Below are 10,705 nucleotides of genomic sequence, written 5' to 3' on the forward strand. Positions count from 1 at the left end.
GAAACGAACAGTCACAGAGTAATGAGTAATAGAGTATTGTATATAGAACTGCAGCCTAACTCAATTATTTTGAGACTTTCATGGAAACAATCTCCAAATGTCTTTAATTAGTAGGCTACCTCCTGAATAAGCCACGACATTCTCCCTGTGAAGGTGAATTGATATATTTCTGTCATGCAGGGATTTAGGTTTTTTCCCCTTCTTTACAGCTTTGCAGCCTTCAGTGTTATACATCCCAATTTTGTTCTTTTTGCACATCAGCATCCCAAAGCTGCCGGCCCCTGCCTCCTCTAAATATGCCTCATGTATCATGGCCGTAAAGCAGCGTGCTCCTCCAAACAGAGGAGCCTTTATCTTGTGAAATATTGCACCTGTGCCCGTCGCAGAGGGGACAGCTTTGGCTACTCTCGCAAATGCCTCTCCGTCATGTCACTGAATGTTTGGAATCTAGAGGAATCCCAGGCATGCCACAATCTCTGCAGCCATTGACAAATTTCTGTCTTCAGGCCCGGGGGAAACACACATACAAGCGCGCTCATGTGCACATTATAGACACACAGACACACACACTCACCTTGGCTCGGCTGGGCTGTCATCATGGGCTTGTCAGCGTGCCGCACCTGTGAACGGTAACAGGACCCTGGGGCCCGCGGTCCTCTCATAGCTGCCTGACAGACTCAAGAGATCAACTTCCTGCAAGAGGGAGAGCATTGGGAATGCACCAGGTTGGCCTTGGATTTTGAGCAAGAAGCACACTATTACGTACTTTCCCGGAATCGGCTTTGATATAATAATAAAAAAAATACAAAATACACATCAGTGCAAATACTCAATACACAACAACAATAGGTTTCAAACGGGGCAGGGGTGTTGAGGTTGTCTCTCAGTAAAGCGTTTCCTGCAACGTGTGCATGCACGCATTTTGTGGTTATCAAAAGTTATCAAAAGCAACAGCAGGAAGCCACAGTTCACCTTCACTGATTGTAACACTGATCTAACGCTGGATAAGCTCAGATTCAAACAGAAGGCTGCCAACCTATCTTTTTGTGGGGGGAAACGCAACTCAGCGTAAATTAACAGCGGATAATTAATCATAAAATGGAGTTATTCTTTCATGTTTGTTGAATGTATAACTTTATGTAAGCAGAAACGTAAACTCACTGAGACAACCACAATGCTCCCCATGCAGAATCATTCGGCCTGCTCTTTATGTTAGCTACCAGTATTTACCATGGTGACCTGTTATGCAAATTACCACTTTTATGACACTGAAAATATTGGGACGGCAGCCTCCAATAACTGTGTTTAACATGACCAGCAGGCAACATCCAGGCCCAAACACTAGCAGCATATAATTGTGTACTAAACCGACTTTCCCACAGACTTTGCTGTCAAAACAAAACCATGAAAATAAAAAAATAATTACGCTCGAGAGAAATGCTCGTGCCTTCTTACAATTAAATATAAACACATGCCTGGAGGTCTCGAGTGCATTTCAGTATTTCACCCTTAATGGCACGTCGCAGATGAGTGCAGCCCGTTTTAGTTACAGTCTTCGAACTTCCACGACGCGCCCAACGCATCATTAGGTTGGAGCCCTAGAAAAGGGGCGAATCTGTTTTTAATGGAGCTGAATGGCACACAAGTTGATCATATCTTTTATTTTCTGCCACAGCTTTGTTCCAGGCGATCACACTCCCCTCGCCCTCGCACAGCGGAGACATATATAGTGATATCAGTCCTGTGGTTCCTTCTGAACTCTTCACCGGCCCATAGTCCTGTCTTTCTCTCTCCGTGAACACACTCTGACACCCACCATGGTCATTTACAAGAGTTCTACATCTTCCTTTTCCTTCAGAGCTGAGCGGATTTCAAGAGTGTGTGTGTGTGTGTGTGTGTGTGTAGCCTGCAGCCCGTAGACTTTTATCACGGCTCCAGATATGCCAGCAGAGATTTGACTTTGAAATGTCCTGACGCTCCTTTCCTTGTGCTATGATTTGAATAACTGCATCAAGGTCTCAATGACAGCATTCAGGTCGAGGTTTACGGGACGTCAATGAGGTGAATGGGGCACCTGGAAAAAGGAGAAGTCGGCTTGCAAATGTGGGCGGAATAAAAGACATTTGCCTGTTCCTGTTGTATCAACAGAAGAGTGTAGCAAGCATGGAAATGGTTTGCTAAAGCTATCAAATATATTATTTAACCGCGAGCTCTCAACCCTTTCACAGTCAATTGATTCGTTTTTAGAGTCTTATGTGGGATAAAAACCAATGCGGAAAATGCAAAAGAATAAAATAAAATGTTCATGCACCCTCCCAAAACACACACACACACACACTAAATGCGATGTGGTATAGTGAGCTGTCAGACCGCACTAATTCCTCTTTTTATGTGCGTCTGTCCCACTGTGTAGCAGAGGGATCAGGGTTGCCTTTCAGGATAACAACTGAAGCTCTGAGCTCTTAGTGTGTGTGTGTGTGTATCTGGGGGAACAACAATTGGCCGCTAAGCTGCAAAGAGCCTCGCAGCCACGGCGTCGCCAACAAATATCCACTGGCTGTCAGCGGCGGACCGACTCCGTGTGTGTGTGTGTGTGTGTGTGTGTGTGTGTGTGTGTGCGTGTGCAGATGAGCCAACTTCCTGTGGTGGATTGGAGTTAAGTGCTGCTATTAGACTTAGGCCTCCAGTCGGGCTTCATTGTCTGGGGGGGAGAGAGACTTGATTATGCCGACAGAAACACACACACACACACACACACACACACACGTGCAGGAACACACATGCATATATGAACATTAGAGCACACGCACGCCCACAGGTCCACTTTCTAAAAGTTTTCAACATGTGCAAAGGCTTATCTGAGGCCTTTGTGGCGCGCACACACACACACACACACACACACACACACACACACACACACACACACACACACACACACACACACACACACTTTATGATAGACACACTCTCTGGTGTCTCAGCCTTCCTGGAAGCCGTAATCTTCCTCCTTTAAGGCATAACAGTAGTTCAGCTGTCACTGAGACTGAACCGGGGTTGCGTATGATTTTAGTATTTTTTTTAAGCTGCATGCCGTGCCCCGTAATTCACCTTGCGAAACCGTGCGCTCTCCCAAAGCTGCAGAGGTGACCATGTTTCCTCCCCTGCTCTATAAAAATTAGATGAAACTGCAACAAAAAAAAGTGTCGGTTGTCACTTTTACCATATTCTGTAATAAAACTGCTGTGTAAAAAAAACTAAAAACAATACATAGTAAGAGTAGCAGAGGACAAAGTGAATGGAAAGTAAAACCACAGTCAGGTGGTGGTGGAGCTCTAGATGTGTGCATCTCTCACCGCCCACGTCGGAAAAAACAAAAAGAAAAGTTCAGCTTCTGAGAAAACGTTTTTCACTGGTAGAGACGAGTAAAGTGTGTGTGTGTGTGTGTGTGTGTGTGTTTTTTCTTCTTTCTTTTCTTTTACACCTACGTTCTGTGGCCGCCATGTTGACGTGTTCAACTGACTCGGCAACCAATATGAGCGATTGGTAAAGCCTGAGCTGAATGAAATCTGTGAAATCACACACTGGACACGGTTCTAGAAACACAGAACGCATCTTCTCGGGTTGCCGATGGAAGTCGTGTGAGTCGTCACCGTCGAACACAAGGAACCACAGGGGCAACTGAACTTTTCCGGAAAATGACTTCCCGGCAATGAAAGAAGATTACTCGCTTTGATGATTGTTCTCTAAAAACTGTGGTGAACCATGAATCCTCTCAGCTACTTCTGCATCTCTGTCTTTGACATCAGAGTGGACTATTTTCTTTTGGGTGAAGTTAAATGAGTGTAACACACTTCAGTAGTTTAGTGTAGGTTACAATAATGTATGTTATAGAAGGAGTCAATTGCATATCAGTGGATAAAGTGATTTCTATATAAACTATAATGCAGCTGGTGTGCAGATTTCAATGATTTTTTTCTTCAAAACAGCATCACTAGAAACTTTGTGCGCCTGCACTAAAAGTTGACGCTCCCCATGAGAACACTAAAGGAAATAGCACCATCACTGCAGGGAAAACATAATAAAACTTCAGTTATTTCTTCTAACCAAATAATATACAAACTGCATTAATACTGATTTATTTTGCGTGACCTTAAAGTCCCCACATGCACACCGCACTCATTCACAGCACTTTTCAAGTACGAGTATATTCAAAGACTTTTATTATATTTTGGGAGTTAAGAAGTTTTGCGTGTATAATGATGCAACAGGGTACCAGCGCTAAGTACTTGGTCCTACGAGTGTGTCTAATTACGTGCTACATATTTCATCCCTTTCTAATCTTTACATTCTAACAGTTGTCATGCTTTCACAGGGTGCCCCCCCTCTCAGTGCTGTTTGATTGCTTAAGCCTGGCCGTCAACACACAGACAATGCGTCCATGAAGAATAGCCCTGCTTCCTTCCTGTCTTCCTGTGCTGCGTTCTGCCTTGCTGAGCAGGGTGAATAGGCCGCTCTGCCCCACAGCCGCCATGAGCCGCGGGGGCCACGGCGGCTAAAACCAACAAAGAGAGACGTTCTGGGCCCCCCCCACCCCCCCCTAATTCACATCCCCTCCTCCTCCTCCTCCTCCTGCTGCTCCTCTCTGCTGCCAAATCACTGGGACAGCCGGGGCCGGTAAACAATCTCTCTCCATGTATCTTGTTTTTTCTTTTCCTGCACCGATTCTCACCCATTTCTTTTTTTGTCAGTTTATTGGTTGAATAAGTCCGGGCACGCAACATTTCTAGTACATGACACAAGTTAATTCTAAAGAAATATATGCCTGATGTAAGATCAGCCCAACAAGTTGCACTTCTTCCCGGAGGAGATGCCCAGCATGTTGCCAATGAACTCTCTCGGATCCAAAGCGAGCGCAAGGGGAACTGAAAAGAGCCGAGGAAGTCCTCCGAGAGCCCTTATGTTCCACGAGCGTTTCAATCAATGTGCAGAGACACGATGAGCTCGGAGGTGAAGGAAATGTCCTATTTTATTTCTCTTTGTAAATACACCTCTTTTTTTTTACCAACATGTCCAACGGATCGCCCTCCCCACCTCCCACCCCCAACAAAACAACCATGTCCCTATGGGAATACCAAGTAGGAGCAGGTAGCCGAGAGCAGCGCTGGGGAGCCAAAATGACCCCCCCGACTATTGAAAACAGGATGAATGCATGCCGGGCTGAATACGGGGGTAAACTGTTAGGTCTTTGTCATTCAAAGTGATGCTTTTAACCCTTTGCGGTCCCTCTTCCTAACAACCCACCTCCTCCACACCCACCCCTTCCCTCTTCATTCACCGCTGAGACAATAGAGGGAGAGAGGAGGCCTGCGACTGGAGCGATAAAAAAAACTAGAACTAAAACACAAGATCAACTCTCCCCTTTCTGTCCTTAATGGGATTCCGCCCGATATGTTTCCACGTCCTCCTTCGCAACGCTGCAAAAATATATGAAATTTGATAATTATGTAAAGCACACTCCCCCCCACCAACCCGTCAGTCAAAGGCTGGGGATGAATAACAAACAAGTGAGCGCAGGTTGGGCCTCGGCGCGTCAATCACGGCTCTGAATGCATACCGTGCCGCAAACACGTCCGTATGCTGTCAACAAGTGTCAGGGGCTTATGTTCCAGGCTTATGTTTCGCCTGTAGGGACATTCAAGACCAAGGAATTTCTGAACAAACCTTTGATACAAAAAAAGAAGAAGAAAAAAGGGCCTAGTATCTGCAGGATACCGAGGAACGTGTGTGAAATGAACTTGAAGCAGAGCCAGAGTGTAAAAATAAAATAGGTGGGGATCTGGATTTAGAAGACGAAATAAGACGCTCGTTTTAAATTATTGACAGGAGGGATTTTCTGGATGTCGACACGAGCACAGTCTGTACATGTGGCTTTACCAGAGCCAGATGTTTTGCCTGAGGTGACCGGTAACGCGTCCCCGTTTGATCTCTGCAGGACAACGTGGAGCGATTGTCCTGCAGAGCGGGCTTGATGATGGCTCTACATCTGGGGAAGTGTTGACACACAACTGGCACGGACACACATTCTGATTGTGGTGTAAAGAAAACACATTATGGATTTGTCATATCTATCATTTTCACCCCCCCCATCGCCTGAATATGAAGACACAAGACAATGCAGAAATAAAAACAGGAACAAATACTTTGTCAGACTTCAAGGTTGTTTAATTTCAAACGTTAATATAGTTGTTTTCTAATTCATAGTGAACTATTCATCCAGCTTTGACACGCCTACAGGTGGCCTACAGAGCAGCACCCGTAGGAGGTGACGCATGAACAATGCTTTCTCAAAATAAATATTTTTCATTATAAAATAATAAACCTTCAAATAAATATATATATTTTTTAACTTTACACTAAGCAATGTTGGAATTAGAAAATAAATTTTTCATATATGGTCACTGTACAATTTACAAGCAAAAGGGATAAGATTTTTCCTTTGTAAATGACATGAAATGATTGACATACATTCCAGTGAATGTACAAAAAACATTGTATGAATGAAGTCGACTGATTCATATGAATGTGGATTCATCCAGGTGCCTCTGGTATGGCAGAACATTTTTTCACAGTTGAAGTATTATATGTACAAAAATAAAACATCTGTCAAACTCATTTTCTAATGTACATACCCTTTGCGTTTACTACTTTACATACAGTTAGTAATAGGAGTCTGTGTTCTTAGCATATAAGTTGTATTAAAGGTTAAAAAAAAAAAAAAAGGCCACCCATTTGGACTCTCAAAGCAAAAGCACAATATCTGGGCACTTGAGTGAAGGAAATTATTTGTGTCTTCATACCTTTCATCACGTGAAGCGCTTATTTTGGTTTACCTTCCAACTGAAACTCGTAATGCTAGGGTGAGTGCGCCTCCTTTTGTGGTCATATTTTCTGTCAGCCGGCCTTGAAAGTTGACAACTGAAGGCAAACCGTGAACCATGTTGTGGAAGGGCACGAAGACACGGAAAACACAAAAGCTCAAGCATCATTAGCTCTCAAATCAAACCCTTCAACTACAGAACTACAGGGCCGTCTATCAGTCCAGTCACCGGGAAGGCTTCCCCATCCCCCGGCGCTTCAACGTCCACCGCCTCGTCTACGTTGGCTTGCGAGCCTCCTCACAGTGGACCGGGCTTGTGTTCTTGCACCGACAGCCGGGTCGCGCGACTCTGTCATAGCAGCACTGGCACGCGGCGACGCACCCTTGAGCCGGGAGGTAGCACAGGAGACAGGGGAAGAGCAGGGAGAGCAGCGACACGGTGGTCCAGCGGACGCAGCAGTGCGACTGCGCGCAGGAGAAGGGCTTGTCGGTGCACGTGTCCTCGTCGTCGCTGGAGCAGTGGTAGAAGAGCCCCTTGACGCAGCAGACGCACGTGCCGTACTCCACCGCGTTCTGCACCGAGCACACGCACCGCCGGCCGCACGTCCAGCAGGAAGGGAGCACCCGCGGGCGACTGCACTCCGGGCAGCGGCATCGGCCGCAGTCCTCGCACTTGTTGGTGTGCACGCCGGGGTTTTTATGGCTTCCGCTGCCGGGCACGGCCAACACGGCCCGGGACTCGTGGTTCAGGGGCTTCAGCTCTTCCGAATTTAGCTCCGCCCGTTTCGGCTGGGTTCTGATTATCTGGTTGATGCCGGCCGGGCTGCCAAGGAGCCTCTGGCCCGAGGAGGTGCTCCCCGCGCTGGTCCTGATGCTGCTCTGGGAGTCCTCGGCGCTGGATGACCTCGTCGCGCCCTCTCTGGAGGAGATGGAAGTATTTGTGTTCCCATATGGAGTCAATGAATTCAGGTTACGGAGGTTATTAGGCCCCTCTTCCGGAGTCTCCTGCTGCCCACTGGTCCTTGAACCTGATGACGAAACCAAGTCACTCTTCTGTTGCCTATGCGGAGCGGCTGGAGACCGTTGGGCAACGGTGGGCCCCTCCGTGTACTCATTACTGCTCCCACTTATCCTGATCTGGTCCAGAGATAGCACTGCTGGAGTATGGGCCAGCTGCCTGTTGGTCGACCCAGGATCTGGTGGACCATCTAAGTGCAGCGTGGGCCGGGGTTGCGGTCTCCCTTCGTCATGCGGCATGGCCGGTGGCGTCAACCGCCCGTGGCGTCCTCCTCCCCCGTCGCTGTCGTTCTGACTTGTGGAATCCATCTCGGGCCTGAAGGGTCACTCTGGCTGGCATGGGACACATCTGAAGTCCTGTAACAGAAAAACAGACCGTTTATATCAGTCCGTGGCGAACCATGCAAATGATGGCATGCAAATCATAACCGATATCTGCGCTAACGCCACTATGGAAATAAGGCCTTACAACACAGGACAGTGTCGGGGGTGTTTGGTTACATAGCTGATGCAAGAGTGGGTCCATGGAACTACAGTTATTTCTGCGGCGTCTATCAAAAAAAGCACAGATGCTGACAGACGTTTGTTCACTAAAAGCTGATTCAAGCTGCAGAACCAGGCCTCATGATCACAAACTGATATCTACACTGAATTTAGACGCTTCCCTGCCGGTGCTTTGCGCAAACTTCCTGTTTCCTCCACGCCCTGTGACACAACAATAACTGACCTCACCATGAAAAATACAAAAATCAGCCTGGGAAATGAGGCAGAGAACTGACTGATGATGATGACCGTTCAGACTAAATGATCGACGAGTCAATTGAGTGAGGGTTGGTGAGCGGAATAAGACATCAACAACCGAGAACTGCAACGTTCCCCGGTTTGAGTCCGGCCCGGGACCTTTGACGCATCTCTGTCCCTCATTTCCTGTCGTCTATTTAAAAATACTTTTTAAATAAGAAAAAGAAAATTGACCTGTTAACTATTTAGATCATTGAATAACTACCAAACATGTACTTGTTCAACTATTATAAAATTAAATATCTTTAGGTTTGGCATGGAACATCAAACAACTCGACAGAAGGTTTATCTGAAACTTTTAATAATCAAATAATCGTTTGGGTATCTTTTAAAGAAACAGTGTCACACACTTGCTGGTTCCTCAAATAGGAGACTTTGATGCGTTTCAACCTCATACGTGATGAGGAATTGAACCAACAGTCCAAAAGCTAATAATATATTCAGACAAAACATGACATTTGAATTGTCACTGGGGAAAATGTACACTTACACAAATGTAATTACAAAGTGTCAAACTGTAATAATGTCTACTGTCATTTTCTCCATTATTATATCTACATTTTGTTCAATTTTGGAGAGCTCTCCGTACGTTTTCTTGTGTTCCTAAGCTTAAACAAAAATGCCAACCTCTAGTGTTTTGGCGCTCGGGCCCCAGATCAGATTAGACTCTCACCCCTTCATTGTATGGAGAGAGTATGTATTAGACAAATGCAGAGTGACAGGGCAATATGCAAACATATTCAAATGCGCAGTCTTGTTTTCGCCAGCATATCACACCAAAGTAAAGAAACTGACAGCACTGGCCTTAATTCTCCTTCCTTGTGCTAATTAGCTTTCAAATGGCATCTTTTGGGTTGTGAGGGCCCCCAACCCTTTCAATGACAATACAGGAAGGGCTTTTGTTTGTTGCATGACAAATGGCCTGCAGCAACCTTCCCCATTCGAAGGCATTTTACATTGTGACACTCTTCAAAAGAAGATGAGTGACAAGATTACAAAAGTTAGGGGGTGGGATGAAAGAGTCCATGTAAAGTGTGAGTGGTGCGTTCAAGGGCGGTGGGGAGTGAAGCAGCAGGCGTGAGGGTTCTTTAGGATTTGGGAGCTTTTTTTTTTTTTTAAGGGCTTGCAGGCGCACTCAAATTTTAACCTGTTAGTGGGTAGGACATTGGGGGGGCCCCTCATCCACTCACAGGGGCCTGCGCGTAAGAGCCATTTTGGCCACAGTAGGAGGGTGATGCGCGGAGGGAGGGCGGCGGAAGTAGACCAGAGCGAACTGGTCTTAACATATGACAGGTTAGGAATATTAAATATTAAGCTTTAAAAAAAAAAAAAAGACAAACAAAATGAGTGTTCAGAAACCACAGGAGTCACATTGTGTCTGATGCACATCTGACAAGGCCGTGTGGTTTCCACTGTGCTGCAGATTCACATTGCACGTGAATGCACGTATGAGCAAACACATGTGCCCACTTGGACACGACTGTGTCCTCGTGAAGCTAACACGAGTAATACAGACATTAAAACTCAGCCTCGGCAAAAGTCATAAACTAATTTAAAAAAACGTTTCTGTTGAAACCATAACATGACGCTGTACGTTAACGCAACTTAAAAACTACGTGAAAAACTTTTTTGCATATTTATGACAACTTCCACCCAAGACGTGCGTAATGTTTTACAGTTTACGTCTTGAAAAAAAGCATTAACTTACCGTGCTTTCGACACTTTAGCCCCCGTTTAGGTGAAATAAATCCAGTTAGCGGTAGAGTTTATTCCACACGCGAACACTTCTCAGTCCGCAGAGCCGTCGGTAAAATCCATTGAGAGAGTTTCCAACCGGGGCGCGTTTTCATTGAAAGGCAGCGCTAAGACGTAAATCCCATGTTGTTAGCGCAAGAGCACGAGGCAGTAAAAAAAACTGGAGAAAACTTCAAACAGTCACCGCCGGAGTGTAAACTTCGCTTCACTCCGCGTTTCCTGCAGAAGAAGAAGAAGCGCAAGAAGGAGGAGAAA

The 10,705-nt window shown here is 45.9% G+C and overlaps 1 protein-coding gene across 1 annotated transcript; it reads right to left on the reverse strand.

The window, feature by feature from the left end:
* Positions 1-6,731: 6,731 nt before the first annotated feature.
* spry2 (sprouty RTK signaling antagonist 2) lies at positions 6,732-10,502 on the reverse strand. The gene is made up of 2 exons (XM_079236708.1): positions 10,404-10,502; positions 6,732-8,251 (listed from the first exon to the last, which is right to left on the reverse strand). The coding sequence occupies exon 2, from the start codon at positions 8,201-8,203 to the stop codon at positions 7,154-7,156; it is 1,050 nt and encodes a 349-aa protein (XP_079092834.1). The 5' UTR covers positions 8,204-8,251; positions 10,404-10,502; the 3' UTR covers positions 6,732-7,153.
* Positions 10,503-10,705: the final 203 nt, after the last annotated feature.

This window comes from Taurulus bubalis (genome assembly GCF_910589615.1).
Source record: "Taurulus bubalis genome assembly, chromosome: 21".
In the NCBI taxonomy this organism is placed as follows: domain Eukaryota; kingdom Metazoa; phylum Chordata; class Actinopteri; order Perciformes; family Cottidae; genus Taurulus; species Taurulus bubalis.

Bases quoted from the DNA above. Each gene is read 5' to 3' on its own strand.
- spry2 (XM_079236708.1), bottom strand. From the start codon at position 8,203: ATGGATTCCACAAGTCAGAACGACAGCGACGGGGGAGGAGGACGCCAC.